This window comes from Mobula birostris, chromosome 6 (assembly GCF_030028105.1).
Source record: "Mobula birostris isolate sMobBir1 chromosome 6, sMobBir1.hap1, whole genome shotgun sequence".
In the NCBI taxonomy this organism is placed as follows: Eukaryota; Metazoa; Chordata; class Chondrichthyes; order Myliobatiformes; family Myliobatidae; genus Mobula; species Mobula birostris.
Window position 1 is genome coordinate 27959539 of NC_092375.1, and position 20730 is coordinate 27980268.

The 20730-nt window shown below is 39.1% G+C and overlaps 1 protein-coding gene across 7 annotated transcripts in view; it reads left to right on the forward strand.

The window, feature by feature from the left end:
- synj1 (synaptojanin 1) overlaps positions 1–20730 on the forward strand; it is a 119051-nt gene that overhangs the window by 77375 nt on the left and 20946 nt on the right. For 6 of the 7 annotated variants that reach the window (XM_072260082.1, XM_072260080.1, XM_072260078.1 and 3 more), the window contains 7 exons: positions 362–524; positions 1360–1575; positions 9534–9659; positions 16148–16186; positions 16279–16349; positions 16483–16594; positions 19301–19530. In XM_072260082.1, the coding sequence (XP_072116183.1) occupies positions 362–524; positions 1360–1575; positions 9534–9659; positions 16148–16186; positions 16279–16349; positions 16483–16594; positions 19301–19530 (957 nt within the window). The remainder of the gene's footprint in view (positions 1–361; positions 525–1359; positions 1576–9533; positions 9660–16147; positions 16187–16278; positions 16350–16482; positions 16595–19300; positions 19531–20730) is intronic. The other variant, XM_072260084.1, reaches the window with a different exon arrangement.

Consider the following 20730-nt stretch of genomic DNA (forward strand, 5'->3'; position numbering starts at 1 on the left):
GGAAAGATAGAAACCTGTAAGAGCAGTAACAAAGAATTAAGCAGTGAGAGTAATAGAACCAGGGAGACTATCAGAGAAACAAATGTAGAAAAAGAAAATTAGACACAGGCATACATAGCAAATGGTGAAGCATAGCAGACGAACAATCGATCATTGAAAAGAAAAGAGCGGAATACTTGTACTTTGGAATAATATTTTTATCAGTCATAAAAATTAAATTTATATTTTCCTAAATCTTGCTATTAGAATAAGTAGGTGCTGTCTGAACAATGCTGGATGAAATAACCATCTGACCAGAATCGCAGAATATGAGTTGAAATTAAAGATGATGGGGGGAAAAAAAATCATTGTATCCATGCAGGTTTTGGGCAGAAAAATTGCCATCTGTCTGAAGAATCCAGACTGGAGCAGTAAACTGGAGGAAGAAATTAATCTTGAAAGAATTGGCCTTGGTTTACCGGTCTCTGCTAGTTCTACTCTGCTGGGAGAGGATACAGTTGTTACTGCTGACTATGATATGGAAGGTATGTAGAAAAAAGTCTGGTGCCTTAGTATTAAGTTGTTTTAAAATCAGATTACTCAATTTATAAAGTGACCTTTTGTAATGTTTGTAAATTTGTTAACCCTTTCTGTCAACTTTATTAAATGCTTAAGTCAGTTGGCTACAAATAAATTAATGATCCATAGGCAAGTATCAATCAGATATTGACTGTTTATATGTTTAAACTCTTCTTGGGCTCCCATTGCATTCATAATGACTGTGGGATTGACTTCGACTGCACAAACTAATGTGTTGCACCAATGCCTTTTTGGACCGCCTGGTGAAAGAAGCCATTGAAATAAAACTAGAGGAAAAGAATTTTAACAGAGACGAAGGTCTCGCTCTAAATAAGAACTGGAATTAGATTGTAACTGAGGTGGAACAGCAGGAACCTGATTGGTTAGTCCTCATCCAATCAAAAGGGACATATGACGGGGTATTAAATACCACATGAAGATGGCAGAATTTGTCATTGGAACACCAGTTAAAATTGATACTTGTACCTGGCTGGGAGCCCGAGAAGAATTTATTTGTTAACACCAGGAAAGCACTAGATCCTTTTGTTTATATGTGTATCATATTTTGATTTTTTTTAAAAAGTCAGAAGGTAGCTAATATTACAAGTGATAATTATCACTTATCAATATCTGGGAATCAAATCTATAAATTTAAACCAAAAGAATAATTTGCTTTTGAACAGCAATATGTAGAGCCACATATTAAACAATGCTAAACAGTTAAGTTTAGTTCACTTTTAAATCCACTTATTACAATTTTTTTGTATTGCCTATCAAGTCTTTTGCACTGTTTTAATTTAGGTGATGTGGATGACTATAGCGCTGAAGTATATGAAATCCCTCAGCATTTGCAGCCTCTTTCTGGTTCAGGTTCAGGGACTTCTCCTGGTTCTACTCCCAGGACAAGTCCCTGTCCATCACCCACAATACCAGAGGTGCTTCCACCATCACTGCCTAGCAGACCAAGTCGAGCAACTCCAAGGACTTCCACGTTACCACATGAACAGTCACATCAAGGTAAAGGTTCATCATGAATATCAACATGTTATAAATTGAGAACTGGAGGGACTGGAAAGTAACCTCCCCCTTGTAATTACCTTTCAAGGAAATGACCTTCATTTTGATTGACAATGACAGTGCTACGATTTAATTATAGATTTACCAATTCTTTCAGTTGTTACCATTGTTCAGGACACGCTGTTAATGCACAATGATAACAATACTCTGCATGAATATTATGAAACAAAAATTTGGTAAATTGGTTTATTACTGGCACATTTACTGTACAGTGAAAACATTTGTTTTGCATGCCCTCCATACAGATAATTTAATCACTTCAGTGCATTGATATAAGTCAAGAAAAAACAGCGAGAATAGTGTCAGTTACAGAGAAAGTATATTGCAGGAATAGAATGGGATGAAAGGCATTGATGAGGTAGATAGTAAGTCGATCTTGTCATAAAGGGGGCCGTTTAGTAATCTTATAACAGGAGGATAGAACTGTCCTTGAGCCTTGTGATATGTGCTTTCAGACTGTTGTATCTTCTGCCCGACAGGAGTGGGGGAGAAGAATGTCCATAAGACATAGGAGCAGAATTAAACCATTTGGCCCATTGAGTGTGCTCCACCATTTCATCACGGCTGATCCATTTCGCTCTCAATCTCATTCTCCTGCCTTCACCCCGCACATAACCTTTCACACCCTGACTAATCAAGAACCTATCAACCTCTGCCTTAAATACACCCAGTGACCTGGCCTCCACAGCTGCCTGTGCCAACAAATTTCACAGATTTGCCACCCTATGGCTAAAGAAATTTTCTTTATCTACATTCTAAAAGGACATCCCTCTATTCTTAAGCTGTGCCCTCTTGTCCTATACTCCTCCACCATAGGAAACATCCTCTTCACATTCACTCTGTCTAGGCCTTTCAACATTCTATAGCTTTCAATGAGATCCTTCCTCATTCTTCTAAATTCCAATGAGTAAAGGTGCAGAGCTGTCAATTGCTTCAGAGAGTTGTAAACTTAGTCAGCTCCTTCATGGGCACTAGCCTACATACTATCAAGGATATCTTCAAGGAGCAATGCCTCATAAAGGTGAAGTCCATCATTAAGGACACCCATTACCCAGGTCATGCATTATTTGCATTGGTACCTTCAGGAAAAAGGCACACACTCAACGATTAAGGAACAGCTTCTTCCCTCTGCTGTTCAAATGTTCAAAGTAAAATTTATTATCAGAGTACATACATGTCACCACATACAACCGTAAGATTCTTTTCCTTGCAGACAGACTTAGCAAATCCATAGAACAGTAACTATAAAGAGGATCACTACATCACTACTTTTTTAATTTCTATTTTTGCACTACTTATTTTACATAGACATATATACATACACAATACACACTTAATGTAATTCAGTCTTCTGGTATTATGTATTGCACTGGAGTGCTACTGCAAAGATAACAAATATCATGACATATGCCGATGATATTAAACCTGATTCTGATTCATACGATAAGTCTTTCATTCCCAGAATCATTCTCGTGAACCTCCTTTGAACCCTCTCCAATGCCAGCACACCTTTTCTTAGAATAGGGGCCCAAAACTACTCACAACACTCCAAGTGTGTTCTGACCAATGCCTTCTAACGCCTCAGCGTTACATCTTTGCTTTTATTATTCCAGTCCTCTTGAAATAAATGCTAACACTGCATTTGCCTTCCTCACCACCAGCTCAACCTTCAAATTAACCTTTAGGGAATCTTGCATGAGGACTCCCAAGTCCGTTTGCACCTTGGATTTTTTACCTTTCTCCCCATTTAGAAAATAGTCATTGTTTTTATTCCTTCTCCCAAAGTACATGACTATTACGCTTCTTGATGCCATTCCATCTACCACTTTTTACCCTTTCTCCTAATCTATCCAAGTCCTTTTACAACCACCCTGCTTCCTCAACACTACTTGAAAATGCTCCCTTTATTCCCATTCTTTGCCTCCTGCCAGTTAGCCAATGCTCTATCGATAATAGTATCTTTCTTGTAATACAAAAGCAGCATCTTGTCAAGGGCTTTCTGAAAATCCAGGTACACAGTATCCACTGATTCTCCTTTGTCTATCCTGCTTGTTATTTCCTCAAAGAATTCCAACAGATTTGTCAGGTAAGATTTTCCCTTAAGGAAACCATGCTGACTTTGGCCTATTTTATTATGCACCTCCAGGTACCCTGAAACCACATCCGTAACAATTGATTCCAACACCTTCCCAACCACTGAGGTCAGGCCAGGGTAAGGGAGGGAACATCGACTCAGACCATGAGGGGCCTTGTGTCGGGCATTTTCATGCCTTACAAGGCGCATATTGAAAGTCTATGTGGGGCGCCACTCCTCGCACAAACTAGAGCAATGTGTGATTAAGTGCCTTGCTCAAGGGCACAATCACGCTGCCACAGCTGAGGCTCGAACTAGCAACCTTGAGGTAACTAGATGAACGCCTTAACCACTTGGCCACGTGCCCAACACAAAGGTCAGGCTAACTGGCCTATAATTTCCTTTCCCTTCTTGAAGAGTGGAGTGACATTTGCAATTTTCCAGTCCTCCAGAACCATGCCTGAATCTATTGATTACTGAATAATTACTAATGCCTCCACAATCTCCCTTTCAGAGGCCTGGGATGTAGTCCTTCTGGTTCAGGTGACATCAAACTTAGGACCTTTCAGTTTCCCAAGCACATTCCTGCTAGTGACAGCAACTGCACTCACTTCTGCCCCCTACACACTCTAATTTCCATCGTACTGCTAGTGTCTTGCACAGGGAAGACTGATACAAAATACTTCAGTTTATCTGCCATTTCCTTGTGCCCCACTATTTTCTCCTCACTGTCATTTTCCAGCAGTTCAATATCTACACTCATCTCTCTATTCTTTAAATATCAGAAAAACATTTTGGGTACCCTCTTTGATATTTCATCTTTTACCCCTTATGGCTTTTATAGTTGTCTACTGTTGGCTTTTACAAGTTCCCCAATCTCTTAACTTCCCACTAACTTTTGCTCTATTATATGCCTCTGTTTTGCTTTTATGCTGGTTTTGACTTCCCTTGTCAGCCACATTTCCATGATCTTCCCTTTAGAGTACTTCTTTCTCTTTGGACAGCATCTATCCTGCACCTTCTGAATTGCTCCCAGAAACTCCAGCAATGCTGATTTGGCAGTATCCCTCCAAGTGTTCCCTTCCATTCAACTTTGGTCATCTCCTCTCTGTTATGTCTGTAGTTCCCTTTACTCCACTGTAATACTGATACATCTGACTTCAGCTTGTCCCTCTCAAATTACAGGGTGAATTCTATCATAATTACTGTCTCTTAAGGGTTCCTTTACCTTAAGCTCCTTAATCAAATCCGGTTCATTGCACAACACCCACTCTAGAAAAGCTGATCTCTTAATGGGCTCAGCCACAAGCTGCTCTAAAAAGCCACCTTGTAGGCTTTGTACAAATTCTCTCTATTGGGATCCAGCACCAATCTGATTTTCCCAATCAACCTGCATATTGAAATTCCTCATGACAATCACAACATTGCCCTTTTGACAGGCTATTTCTATCTCTTGTTGTAATTTGAAGTCCACATCCTGGGTACTGTTCAGAGGCCTCTATATAACTCCCATTAGGGTATTTTTTCCTTTGCAGTTTCTTACCTCTACCCACAAAGATTCTACATCTTCCGATCCCATGTCACCTGTTCTAAGGATTTGATTTAATTTTCTTATCAACAAAGCCATGCCACTCCTCTGTCTACCTGCCTGTCCTTTGGACGCAATGCGTATTCCTGGATGTTAAGCTCCCAACTATAATCTTCTTGTAGCTTCAACTCAGTGAGCCCCACAACACATACCTGCCAATCTCTAATCATCTATCTACCTTATTCTGTAGACTGCGTGCATTCAATTTTAACACCTTCAGTGCTGTATCCATCACCCTTTGATTTTTGTACCCCTTTTACACTGCAACTCATCCCACTGACTGCAATTTTGTCCTAATATCTGCCGTCCTTTCTGACAGTTTCACTACACACTGCCTTAGCTTGTAAACCAACAGCCCTATCAGTCTGGTTCTCATCCCCCTGCCAAATTATACCCTCCCCAACAGCTCTAGCAGACCTGCCTGCAGTGATATTGGTCCCCCTCAGGTTCAGGTGTAACCTTTCCCTTTAGTAGAGGTCACATCTTCCCCAGAAGAGATCCCAATGATCCAGAAATCTGAAATCCTGCCACTGCTCCATTTTCTCAGCCACACATTCATCTACCAAATCATCCTATTCTTACCCTCCATGGCACGTGGCATAGGCAGAAATTCAGAGATTGCTAACCCTGGGGTCCTGCTTTTCAGCTTTATAACACCCTATATTCTCTCTTCAGAAGCTCCTCGCTTTTCGTACTTGCGACATTGGTGCCGATATGTAGCAAGACTTCTGGCTACTCACCCTTCCCTTTTAGAATGTCGTGGACCTAATCAGAGACATCCCTGATGGAAGCAAAATACCATCCAGGTGTTTCTATCAAGTCGGCAGAATCTTGTGTCTACTCCTCTAACTATGAAGTCCCCCATCTGAACCACAGCTCTAGAAACCAGTAGCTGTGGCTCCTCTTGGTAGGCCATTCCCTGTCACCAGTATCCAAAATATAGATATACTTATTGAGGGGCACAGCCACAGGGGTACTCAGTACTGGCTGCCCATTTCACTTCACTCTCCTGACAGTCATCCATTTTGCTGCCTCCTGTGACTTAGGGGTGACTACCTCCCTATAGCTCCTATTCATCACCAACTCAGTTTCCCATATGAACCAAAGGTCATCAAGCTGCAACTCCAGTTCTTTAACACACTCTCTGAGTAGCTGCTTGATGCAGAAGTGATTACTCAGGAGACTGGAGGTCTCCCAGAATTCCCACGTTACACAATGAACACAGCACAGCTCCGAAGCATCTCTCACTGCTCTAGCTACACATTAACAGATAAAGAAGAAACACCAGATACCTGCCCCTGCCAAGCCTGTTGTCACCAAAGCCTGATGAGCCAAAGCCTGGTCCTCTCACACAATTGCCCTACCTTATTTTTATTTGCCCTTGTTAATGAATTGTGACTGCACCATTGATAAAAGCTGAAATCCTGCAACAGCTCCTATTTTAAATCTCTCACTCCCAGTTCTGCATGAGGCCTCCTTTGTTTTCTGTGATATATTAAAATGCGCACAGAACTCTGCAATTTCCTGTGCTCTCGGGCAGAGCAAGTCAATAACCAAAGCAAATTTTGGTCAACAAAACGAATTAAATTTTGTTTTGCTGACATTAAGGGAAAGAAGGTTGTGATGGCACCTTATCACTAGGCTCTTTATTTCCTTCCTGTGTTATGATACATCATCATTTGATATTTGGTGTCACTTGCAAACTTGTAGATGGATTTAGAAATTACAGAACGCTAAAGACCATTCATATTAATCAAGCTTTTCACTGTTCCTGACACAACATGTTTCGAATATCCTCCTTATGCGATAGAGACTAAAGAAATAATAGGCTATTCAGTCTATTTTGTCCAATTCACTATTCAAATAAGATCATGGTTGATCTTTTACCGAAGTGCCACTTTTGTGAACTAACTCCATGTCGATGAGAAGATCTGCAGATGCTGGAAATCCAAGCAAGTCATCCCAAATGCTGGAGGAACTCAGCGGGACAGGCAGCATCTATGGAAAAGAGAGAACCTTAATCAGAGAGCAGCAGAGATCACAATGGGGGAGCAGTGAGAGAGGTTGTCACTGAACTCCTGTTGAAGGGAAAATTTGAACTTCTTCAGGGTAGGCATCCCTGGAAGAGACTTCGCAGTAGTAGTAGTAATAGCAGCATAAAAATGAAAAAATATGCAGATGCTAGAAATCCAAACACACACAAAATGCTGGAGGAACTCAGCAGGTCAGATGGCATATGATGTGCGTAACTCCATAGTGCCTGGTTCCCTTAACGCCTAACCTTATGAAAGCATGGGAAAAAAATCCACATCAAAATGGGGGTTAAGATATGAGAGTCTCCACTCCAGTTCCATTTATATAGGAAATTTCACTCAAGTTGATTTGTATACCCTATATGAAAATTACTTCAAATCCCTCCCCCTAAAAATGAATAATTGCTACCTTTTTATATTTATGTATCAAATTACTCTCCGAACCTAATGATGTTGGGCAATTTAAAAAACACTACCTCATATCCAACCTGGTTCTGGCAAAAGTTGGCATGACCCCTAGATCTTCCTCACTGTATCCATTTAAACTACTGTTAATCATCTTTTAACTATTGTTATCATCTGTTCAATAATTCTACCCTTTTAAGACCAATATTTTTTTCTACACTAACTGATGAAACCCCAAAACAAGGCAGATATATCTTTAAATTATAACATCTAAAAAGCTACATAAACCCACTGAATTCAAAATGCACGTTCAGTAGGCTACCTACTACGAGGGGTGATTGATAAGTTCGTGGCCTAAGATAGAAGGAGATGAGTTATTAACTTCAAACTTTCTGCATTACCAGTCAAAAAGTTGAACTGCACGTGCATGTAATGAGAGCATCTTGGACTTCCAGGTGGTCCACAGCATGAGTGATTGATAAGTTTGTGGCCTAAGGTAGAAGGAGATAAGTTATACAGCTCTCATTACATGTATGTGCAGATCAACTCTTTGAGTGAAAATGCAGAAAATTTGAAGTTAATAACTCATCTCCTTCTACCTTAGGCCACAAACTTACCAATCACCGCTGCTGTGGACCACTTCTGGAGGTCCAAGATGCTGACTTCTATAAAGAAGGGATCCGTATGCTCCATGACCGCTGGACTAAGTGTGTAAATGTAGGAAAAATAAATATGCTAGGTTTTCTAAAATTGACTCCTTCTATCTTAGGCCAGAACTTATCAATCACCCCTCGTATTTAATATGTGGTATTCCAACTAATTTTAAGGGGGAGAAAAAGGAGCAAATTTACTTTAATTCTCCAGCGACTTGAAGAATCTAGAATGTAGTAACTTCAGAAATAACTGTGAATACTGATAGACAGATAAGGAAAGGGCAGTTAATATGAGAATTGGCTGTCCCTTGTGCACTAAACTACTTCTACTACTACGTCGACTCAGGCCTAGGGGGCTGGCATCGGGCACGATGACGGACTCTCCACTTCTCCCTCTCCCTCATCAGTGTGTTCAGTTCATCTACATTAGCCGCACTGCTGCCTTCTAGGAGTGTGTTGACCATAGTATTGGGAGGGCGCCTAATGTGCACTAAACATTGAACATAAACATGTAGGAACAGTAGCAATTAAGGCAACAAATGGTACATTGCCCAGCAAAAGGTAAGGATTTGAGTCCAGCAGCAGGAAGGTCTTGCTGCCATGTACAGCAAGGACTTTGTGAGATTATACCTCAAGTATTGTGTGCAGTTAGGACCTCTTTATTTGAGGACAGTACTGAACTGAAAGATGTTCCTGATGGCTGGGGAATTCAGCGGACACAGACTAAGGGTATAAGATAGGCCATTTAACACTAAGATGTGAAAAATCTCCCAGAAAGTACTGAACCTCTGGAATTTTTTTTGTAATTTATTTTTTATTGAAGTTCATCAACCACAGTTGATGTTAAATTATGAAATATGTTCAGGCAGGCGGGGAAGAGGGGTTAGATGTTGTTTTTCAAGCTAAAGAAATCAAAGGATCTGGGGAGAAAGCAGAAACAAAGTACTGAATTTGGACGATCAGCTATTAACATTGAATTGAAGAACAGTATGGAAGGGCTGAGTGGTCTGCTAGTTTTTCCTCTGCAATTAGTTGCCTGGGGTTTTATTACAGTTGATTTTATCATTTCTACTATAATACCCAGGACTGTATCCAGTTTTGTACTAAGAAATCATGGGATATTATTTTATTATCCGCTTCTTCAGAGTTCCAACAAGTCCCAGCACAGAAGGAAAGTTGTCAGACTCTGGAACCAAAACGGCCACCACCGCCACGCCCTACAGTTCCTCCTTCAAGACCTGTCCCACCACAAAGACCTCCTCCTCCTACAGGTAGATATTTATTTCTTACCCATTCTCTATTCTACCCACCACATTTATCTGCAATTGTCTTCCTTAATTTATTCTTTACTATATTAACTTTGAACTTTTTCCAAACACGAACGAAAAAAATCTGATAAATGGAGTACAATATAGAAAAATGTGTAATTGTTCATTTTTGGCAGGTTAAGTTAAGAAACCTTCCTTAATACTGACAGATTAGAGTTCTGAAATGTAGAGGGATTTAGATGTTCTTGTACATGTTTATAAAAACCTAGAATGGAGGTTCTACAAGTGACTAGGAAGACCAACAGAATGTTATTTATTGCAATGGTGAGACTAAATCTGGAGATGCAGTTTCTTGTATGAAATTTGTGCCTTGTTATTATTTTCTCTATTATAGACTAGCAATTTCACTTCTAATGATGTTAAACTAACCAGTTTGTAGTTCCTTTCTGCCTCCTTTTTAAAATAGCTCTCCTTTAATCTGCAGGTATTATTTCATAATTTATCAGATTTTGGATGATCTCAACTAACTTTTTTATGGCTATTTCTTTTGGATGCAGATTATCAGAGTTTTAAAGTTAAAAGTACTTCAAAAAGCCTCATTAATTTCCTTGAATTCCTCCTTTTCATAAGGATTTCTTTCCCAACCTATTCTAGGAAGTTACTTGTGTCCTGTCGTGAGGGTAGAACCAAAGTACAGGTCGACCTTCACTAATCCGACTACCTGTAATCCGGTTCCTTCGATAATCCGGCACTGATTATGCTTAATGTGATCCTTCTGTAATTTGGCATTTTCACTAATCCAGCACTCCTCAGGTCCCAATGGTGCCGGATTAGTGAAGGTCGACCTGCACCAGTTTCTAACTCTACCATTTCTTTCTTCCCAATTATAACTTCCCTTCTAAAACATCCCAGTCAGTCTGACTAATCTTCTGTTTTTGGAAACAATCTTGTAGAATTCTTTTCCCCATTGTCTTATTTCTTGCATTTTTACTCTCCTACTCTGCCTTTACTCTTAATCTTTGCAGATTTCTAAATTGGTTACAATATGCAAGTTTGTTAATATCTCAAACAACTTTGACTCATTTTTGATTTAATGCTATCCACTAATTTTTGTTAGCTATGTCTGGGTTATAATGTGAGGGAGAAGTGAGGAAGCCTGTAATACTTGGTGGTCATCTTCAGAATTACTGTATCCTGTGGGTTGAATACTTGCAAACATTGTAACAAAGTCTGCAACTTCAATTAGGTACAACTCTGCAGTTTGTTTTCAATATCATTACATAAATAACAATGTATACCTGATTTCCCTGTGTATTGAAAATCCTTATTAAATTGGTAATTGGATTACTATTGTGACATGTACTGAGATAAGGTGAAAAACAGGTTTGCATGCCATCCATACAGATCATTCCAAACACAAGTACATCAAGAAAGTACAAAGGGAAAAACAATTAAAAAAATATAGAATATAAAGTTATGTCACAGAGAAAGTGAAGTGCAGGTAGACAAATAAGGATACAAATAAGTGGCGTGATGAAGTTGATTGAGAGATCACAAGTTCTTCATAGTACATAGAGGCCATTCAAGAGTCTTAGTGGGATAGATTCTGTAAGTTCAAGTTTCATATTGATTTTGTAAAAGAGCACATAACAGGATGCTCATCAGGCCATTCTCTTGGATTATCCACCAAGAAAGCCTTACTTGGTGGATATTTCCTGCAGCTTTGCATTTCATAGCGTATTTACCTTGACCTTTCCATCCTACCTCTATACTCTACAACTTAAAACTAATGTGTTTTATCTCTTTCCCAGTTCTGATGCTTTGATCAGATATGTTGAGTCTGCTTCTCCTTTCCCAGATACTGTCTGACCTGTTCAGTGTTTCCAGACTCTTTCAGATTTCTAGCACCTGTGTTTTATCTTTGTTAATAGCCTTATTAAACTACTTAATGAAAAATCATTTATATAGCTTATTGGTAGGAACATGTTTCTAACTAAATAAACCATTGTGTGCATGCACATACATTTGTGTACACTAACACTAAGCTCATGTTTGCTTCGTACATACTAATGGCCTTCTCTGCACTATAAACGTATTGCTTCATGAAGGAGCGAGAAGTCCAGCAGCCGCTAGGAAAGAGTTGAAAGGTAACAATTATGATATGTAATATTTCCTTAAATCTTAACCTCCAGTTATGTATAACATTAATCCCTGCATGATGTGCTGAATAGTTTCTTTTATCTTACGTTAATGTAAACCCTTGAGTAAAGTTATTACTTCATTTTTCCTTTGCACATGGAAAAATACTATAAAAATGGATTGAAAGAAGAGTCAGTACACTGAATTTTCTTTGTTTTCACTACACAGGGATAGTTTTGTTTCTGTGTATTATATAAAGTGAGACTAAGGCAAAACAATGGATGTCATTTTGCCCTCTTGATTGTTTTGAAATCTGTTGTATTTTTTAAATTTCCTATCAAGGGCTACCTTTTAGTATTTTTTTCAACTTTTGTACAGTACATTCGGAGCTAATCCATTCACTTTGACTGGTTTGCAGGAACACTGTCTCAATTAATATTATACTGTTATTTTGTAATTGTAGTCAATTGACATTGCACCACATGTAGCCCATTTACTGAACTGCACAATCACAAAAAGGCAACAAAATTAATGTAACCATAGTAATACTATCAATAAACTACAAAGTAGATCATTCCCCATTTGTGCTTAATTCTGCTTAAATTGATAGTGACTACCAGTAATTGTCCACAGGTAACTCTGTTCCAAAACCAATGCTGCAAGGCTAGCTCTGCGTTCAGCTTCCGTAAATCTAAGTGGCTAAACCAGCCGCTAGATATATGGCTCTTCAGCAATGTTTTGCAATTTCTTGCTTTGTATTTTCCACTCTTGCTGTGTCTACCGTGATGGTTATTATGTAGAGAATATACTTTCTTTCTTTTCCCCTCATAAGGTCCTGGGGCACCTGTCAGTCCAGGGTTAGCTAGAAAGGAAATGGAAGGTAACTCTTGTCTATGACATAACTTGTGTAAATTATCAGAGTTAAATGAAGTAATTTTGTTTCAGATTTTGAATGAAAAATTACATAATAAATAATAGGTATCTGCATGTAGTTTGCTGTGATTACTTTGTCAAGGGGACTTCATTAGCTTGTGTTCCTTTGAAAATTTTCTCTTAATAACTTTCTAAAGTGAAGTAGCAGAGCAGCATTTATACAAACAAGTGTATATGTAATAAATTTTAACTCATTGTTTAAAATGCAATGCAGCCATTTTATTTGCTTCCCAAAGATGGTTACAGGAATATTCACTCCTCCATTGTTTGCTCCTTCTCAGTTCCTCTGCCTGCCTTTCTGTCCAATACTTAACTCTCCTTCTGCCTCCATTTATCTGGCAAGCTACTCTCGTCATCCTGACCAATTTTTATTTTCAACCAACCTCACAAAAATATGTGAACTAGTCATTGTCACAGTGTTGTTTGTGAGGGCTTGTTCTGCACAAATTGACTAACATGTTCACTCTAAAACAGCAACTATACTTAAAGTAAAGTGCTTTGGGACATCATAAATGGAATGCCAAAAGGTATTATACTAATTCAAATTTTTTTTATTTTCTATTTTTCTGTCTCTAACAATTGTTGTATAATTTCTCTCAGACCAGCAGATAGTCCTTTAAGAAAATAATATTAGCTGCAAATCACTCACAATTTGTCTTAAGTTGTTCTTGCCTGATTACTATAAACTACCAATAAAATTAATAGGACAGCACAAGAATCAGTGCTGGTTATCCAATTTATGATCCATATTAATGGCTTAGAGAGAGTTATTGAGGATTATATGAAAGGATTGAGTATATTGCAGCCAAATTTTCCTGATGTACAAAAACAGCAAATTGCAGGAGGGCAAAGTTTTCCAAAATTCCCTGATTTAGGAAAGCGCCATTAGATTGAATACAACTCCTTTATCCAAAAAGGGAGAGAGACAGAAAGCAGGAAACCATAAGCCAGATAGTTTACAATCTGACACACTGAACATGTTGGAAGCTAATAATACAGATACCATGAAAAAAAATCATTACACAGGCAAAGTCAATATAGTTTGTGTATGAAGAATCTTATTTGATCAATTTATTTGAGTTTCTGAAGAAGTTACAGGTGCTCTGGATATAGAGGGGAAAATCAGTGAATGTACTATACTAGGTTTCCAGAAAAGATCTAATATTCTTATGCCACAAAGGTTACTGCTGGAACTAAAAGCTCATGGTCTAAGAATAACACTTTGGTATGGATAGAAAATGTGTAAGGTAACAGAATTAGGAATCATTGTATCTTCTTCAGATTCAGAAGGTGTAATGTTCAGTGTTAGAGCTGCAGGTGTTTTTTTAACAAATTATATAAATTACCTGGATAAAGGTACCAAAAATATGGTTGGGAAATTAGCTGATGACACAAAGATAAGTACGAAAATAGGTTGGGGAAAGAACATAATGAAGCTTCAAAGTGATTAAATAGTTTAGGCAAGTGGGAAAATATCCAATAACTGGATTATAAGAAGGAATAATAATAAATTTGTTCATTTTGGCAGAAATTATAGAAAATCATTATTAAGATTGCAGGCCTCAGAGCTGCAGAGTGCATGATTTACGAAATGCTGGTATGCAGGTAGATCAAATATCCTGGAAATCTAACTTTCTCTTTTTATGCTAGAGGAATTCACTAACAAAATAGGGGGGTTTTGCTTCAGTTATATAGTGCTTTGGTGAGTACAGTAATTATCTCTTTTTACTGGCTATCTCCCCACTGCACACTTAATCCTAATGTAGTGTTGGCTCTTCCCTTGTATTACAGATGCAGCCTGGCCCATAGATGGATATTTCATTAGTAAAGACTTGAAAGGTTACCACAGGTAGTCAGGAATGTGCCACTGAGGTTGCAGTCAGATCAGCCGTGATCTTAGTAAATGCCTGTTGTAGACTGAGGGACCAAGTGTTCTTCTCCTGCACCTGAGTTAGACGTTCTCATGCAAAGAATCTGCACAAAGGAGATACAGTATGAATGAATAAAAATTGGAAAAATAGAAAGCAGGTTGTTGTAGTACAGAGGCTATAGAATGCTGTAGTACAAGAGGATTAAAAATTAGTTTGTACAGTAAATTAATGGAGATTAGATAAGTGAGATGATCCTATTGAAATACATAAGATGCTGAGGAATTTTACTGGATTAATGCTAAGAGAATATTTTCACTCATAGGAGAATATGAAGTCAAGAAGTACGGTTACGGAGTTAGGGAATCATGCATTTAAGTGAAGAGAGGAATCTCTTCAGAGGGCTGTTAATCTTTGAAATAATTTACAGTGCTTGAGATGGACATGCATTTTAATTATAAGCATAATCAAGGAATGAACAAGTGGGAAAGTGTACCTTTGGCCAAGTTCAAATCAGGTATGAGCTTATTGGTTGGGGCAGCACAGGCATGGTAGCATAGTTATTAGTGTAATGCTGTTACAGCGCTAGTGAACCAGGTTCAATACTGCCGCTGTAAGAAATTTGTACATTCTACCTGTGACCGCATGGTTTTCTCTGGGTGCACCAGTTTCCTCCCACACACCAAAGATGGATTAGTAGGTTAATTGGTCACAATGGTGTACTTGGGAGGTGCGGGCTTGTTGAGCCAGAAGAGACTGTTACCGTGCTGTACCTGTAAATAAAAATGCAAGAAAAATAGTGGGGCACCATGGCCTGTTTCTACTCCTATATCTTGTGCCCTCAACTTTTTATTCTATATCCAAAGTGAGAATTCAAACATGGTACAATACACATTTCTTAAAGATACTCCATGAACTTAATGATATTTACATACATTGTTCCCTCTAAGGTGTGTGTGCATACATCTTTTGCTATAAGCACACAAAGGAGTTTAAACTGTGAGCAAAAGGTTGTCATCCTCTGTCTTATTAGCATGTTAAGTATATTTCGTGATCATACACAATCACATTTCCTTTTCTGCTTTCTGATGCAGAAGGTGTGGTCAATGTGGAGTTTGCTATGATTTCTCTGCAGATTTAGAACTGGCTTATTTATACTGTTTTTATTGAAGAAATTATTCAGTGCACACTTGTAACTGGGCAAAAAATTGCACAGCACAGGATTTTTGCACACACTGGTCATTACAAATTAGAGGGAACATTGATTACATATATACACAAAAATCAATCTCAGATCATTCACAACAGTGCTGTTACTAAATTTATTCCACAGCGATATTGTCCAAAATATTTCTACTCTAAGTATAGTGTTGTCAATTTTTGCAGCCTTTCTCCTATTGCTTGAAAATTGATTGCCTGAGTTGTTTCAATAAGAGAATAATATGATTATTGAATAAAGTTGAAACTTGGAATATTCTTTGGTGTTGAATGTAATTCTGCACATTACTGAAACTTTGTGAAATTTGCTTAATTCCGTTTTATGCTGCATAGTGCCAAAGAGCCCAGCACAAGGCAGGAAAGAACCAGAAGGTAAAGTTATATCTCATCTGGAATATCTTTAAGTGCAGGGACAAAAGTTAATACCATTTTGTACTACCCAGTGTTTTTCCTTTTCTCTGCAGGTCGTGGTCAACCACCTCCACATGCAGTCACAAGTTTAGCTAGTTCAGGAGCTGGAGCAGCTTCCAGACCGGTATATTCATCATTATAGTCTAATATTCAAATAGAATTTTGCATGTATTGTGACAAGGGAAAAAAAATGATTAACTTGCCAAGTTAAAGTATTTGAAGCTTTTGGTTCCATTATCAATTCTTTTTCATTACAGAATATTCCACCACGTGCTGGCGTAATCAGTGCACCAGCAAATCAGGTGCCTATCAAACCAGCAGTAGGACTACCACTCTCAGACGTTCTGAGCAAACCAGAACCTTTAAAAGGTTTGTACTTAGAGCTACTGTGGAAAGCCAGTCTCAGACTCTGTCAGCTACTGGTAGTTAAAGTTCCCCTGCTTTTCTCCCCAACATCCAAGTCCTGTATATTGCTATCACTTAAATGTTTGCCCAATTATCATTTGAAGGTGGAATCACTTTGTTTGCGCAACCTTTATGTATTATGAATGCCTTATCATAACCACTAGTTGTACCAAAAAGTATTCCTCACATTTATTTTCCTTACATCTTATAGGGTTAGGATCTATATTCTATCCCTTCCTAAAAAGTATTGATACTCATAGTTTCTACTGTGTTAGAGGGTAGATAAGATTAAAAAATAGAATACAATTAACTACACATGAGCCAAGAAGTGGGGGGGGGGCGCGTGTGGGCAGTACTTTGGTTCAGCTTGTAAAGTTGTTGCTTTACAGCTCTGATGATTCAGGTTTAGCCCTGATCTGTAGTGGAGATGGCAAATTGTTAGTGTACCTACATGGGATTCCAAGATGCTTAATTTCCTCCCATATTCCAAGGGCAAATGGATTGGTTAATTGGCTGCTAAATTTCCCTGAGTATAGCTGGATGGTACAATCTTGTGGAAGGAAATTAGTGGAGGATTGCTCCAGGAACTGGCAAGTAGCCTTAAATGTCAAAGTCTATCAGGTTTAGTAAGTGTTTATAACATCTTTAACACTCAGCGAAGTTTATTTTTGCTCTTAAGAGAAAGAAGTATAATTTTGAAAAACATTAAAGTAAAATTAATTGGGAAAATAATGGCCACGCTTCTTTCTAATCCTCAGATCAGAGATCCTGATTAATATGAATGTGGTCATTAAGAAACTCTCATTTGCCAATGTGTATATGTAAATCTGAGTACAATCACTATACTTTTCCATCACATGACAGTTAAATGCACTTACCAAATCAGTTTTATATTTTCCTTTCCTTTTTACAAATGCCAGTCTATGTCAGGCCATACAAGCTTCCATGGAGCAGCAACCGGATAAACTACTGAAGGACTTATCCTTAGATCAAACACTCCACATTGTTTAGCAATATCATTCCCTACCCGACTAAAGGTATCCAGCTGAAACCTCCCATTTTCCCAGCACTCCTGCAACACTCCTTTTGCAGGGTGAGAATCATTGAGCCCCTGCAAATTAGCCCAGCAGTTTGCCATCAATTGCATCCTTCTTAGTTCCAAAGGCATTACTCCCACTTCTACCTGCAGGGCTGATACTAGTGATGTTTTAAAAGTCCCACTGCACACTCTCAAAGCCTGAGCCTGAGCCTGAATCACATCCCGTTTCCTTATAAGAGACCTAGCCGCTGATCCATATGCTATATTTCCATAGTCCAACACAGATCTCACTAAAACCACATACATTCTCTTCAACGCTGAACAACTTGCTTCCCATTCCCTACCAGTCAAACATCTCATCACATTTATTACTTTTTTACATTCCTCCTCAACTTTTCTGATATGGTCTGCCCATGTTAATCATTTAACTCATTTTATGGAAAAGTATAGTGATTATACTGAGATTGATACGGATGGTGCTAAGGAACCTGAAACAGGAGTGACAGGGTTTGGGGTGGCTATACCAGCAAAAGAACATCTAATAAGTTAGAGGTGTATACAGTGGAGATGCTGGCAGTGTTGGTTGCGTTGCGATGGGTGGAGAAAGCTAGACAAGTCAAAGTTTTGATATGCTCAGATTCATCCTCAGTTCTAGCAAGTTTAAGATCTTTTCACTCAAACAGTCAACAAGATGTACTTACGTAGTCCTTCAGTCAGTCACAAGAACTGCAAATCAGGGAGGTCAGGTAAAATTTCTATGGGTTCCAGCACATGTGGGGGTGAAGGGGAATGACAGGGTGGATGAGTTGGCAAAGAGGGCTTTAAAGAAAGAAAATATAGAAATGCACATTAGTATCAGTAAAGCCGAGTATAATCTGGGGAAAAAAATCAACCAAATATGGCAAGAAAGATGGGAGGGGAAAGGGAGGCATTTATATTAAATACAGAAGAGTGTTGCAGGTACTAGGGTAGGTAGTGGATGCAGAAGAGAGGAAACTGTGTGGACTAGGTTAAGGCTGGGGCACTGTGCATTAAACAAAACATTGAAAATGATAGGGATACACCAGACAGGATTGTGTGAGGAATGTCAGGAAGAGGAGTCAGTAGAACATGTAGTTCTGAGTTGCAGGAAGTGTGGGATACAGAGAGAGATGATGAGAATTAATCTAAGGGAATGGGGGTGCAGGAATTCACATTAAAAGGGTTGCTGGGCATGGGTGAGAGAGCACAGGTCAGGGTATTTTTAGCTTTCTTAAGGAGTACAGGGTTTTTTAATAGGATATGATGGATAAGCAGGAATAGGGTACTAGGATGGCCGAAGATGGGAGGATAAAGTGTAGGTTAGGGGGTGTGTGTGAGTGAGACAGTGAGATTGATTGGGTGAAGGGATTTAGAATGCAAGTCTATTGAAGGTGGCGGTGGCGGTAATGCACCATTAAGCTGGGTGCCAACCGCCGTAAAACAAGACGGAGAAGAAGATGTGTATATGTAGAGCAGGGGTCTCCAACCTTTACACCTTGGAGCCCTACCATTAATAGAGAGGTCTGTGGACCCCAGGTTGGAAACCCCTGATGCAGAGGAAACCTTAGATGCATGAAAAGTAAATGTCATCTAATTCTTTTGACAATTAGGGCCAATGCTCCTGCCAGAACCACTCAAGCCAAAGATTGCTACGCCACTTCCATCTCAACCCTCCTCCATAAGTTCCCAGAAGCTGCAAGAACCTCTTAAACCAGTTGGTTTGAAACCCATTTCTCAGACACCGCCCCCTTTTCATAATATAGATCATCTTGCACCACAAGCTCCACCCCGCAGCAAATCTGCTCAAAACCTGCCAGTAGAACCTGTTACTGCAGAGCAGGTAAGTGGAAACAGAGTGGTATTGATTAAATAACGTTGATTTAGGATTGTGAACAAAAATTATTTTGCATAGAACTTTGGTTGTATGTTCTTCATCTTGTGCGATTAAAGGCAGTGGTGAACAGATCTGTGAAGTAACTGCAGAGCATTTGTTATTTTGTATTTCTGGTATTTCAGTTTATTGTGATCTTAACAGAAAAAGTTATTAGCCCTGATTTTAACTTTGTACGTGATTACAACTTTAAAGTGGAAGGAAAGGGTGTGTTTGCATTATTTCTCATCTAACAGATTCCTATACAAAACCAGTGATAATTACTGGATGGCTGATTAACATCCAGTGCTGCTGGCAGGTCATCAACTTGGTCTTTGGTCAGCCCGAAACTTGATAGTCTACCCGCACACGGAGATGTCCTGGGAGAATGCTGCCGACTGGCACATTCTCCCAGGACATCTCCGTGTGCGGGTAGACTATCAAGTTTCGGGCTGACCAAAGACCAAGTTGATGACCTGCCAGCAGCACTGGATGTTAATCAGCCATGTAAGGAAATGTTGGGTTTCCTCTATCCATGCGTCACCATCAGGCATCCTTGAAGACCTGGCACATTCTCGGCTGCAGGAGTATGTGCTGAGAGACGCACTGAAACTTGGTGCAGCCTCCACAAGGACCACGGGTTAGGGTCTTCTCCCGCAGGAATGGGGGGGGGTAGGGTGGCGGGGAGCATACCCCTCAACAATGGTGAGTAACGATGAACCAACAGAGTGCCACGTGTGTGGATAAAAGTGTGGAAATGTATAGAATGTAGTAGTAATGTCTGTAAAGGATTGAGAGTCATTGAATGGTTTATTGTAAATAATTTCATTTTGAATAAAGTATATTTTGTTTAAAAAAAAATCATGCACCAATGTAATAAATAAATGGACTGAGAAATGAGGAATTATGCCCTAGTAACATTACAGATAATGGTAGGGTGTGGGTAGATCAAGGTCTTCAAGGATGCCTGATGGTGACGCATGGATAGAGGAAACCCAACATTTCCTTACATGTTTCACAGGCAGTACATTATTTGACAAGTCCCATTTATAATCATATTCTGAGTTCCAAGTGGCATGAACACTTCAACATAGTGCAGACAGGTGTAGGCCTCATGAATAAGAGCCACTGGCAATGCCCAAGCCTCAGAGTTGAAATGCTGGCAAGCGA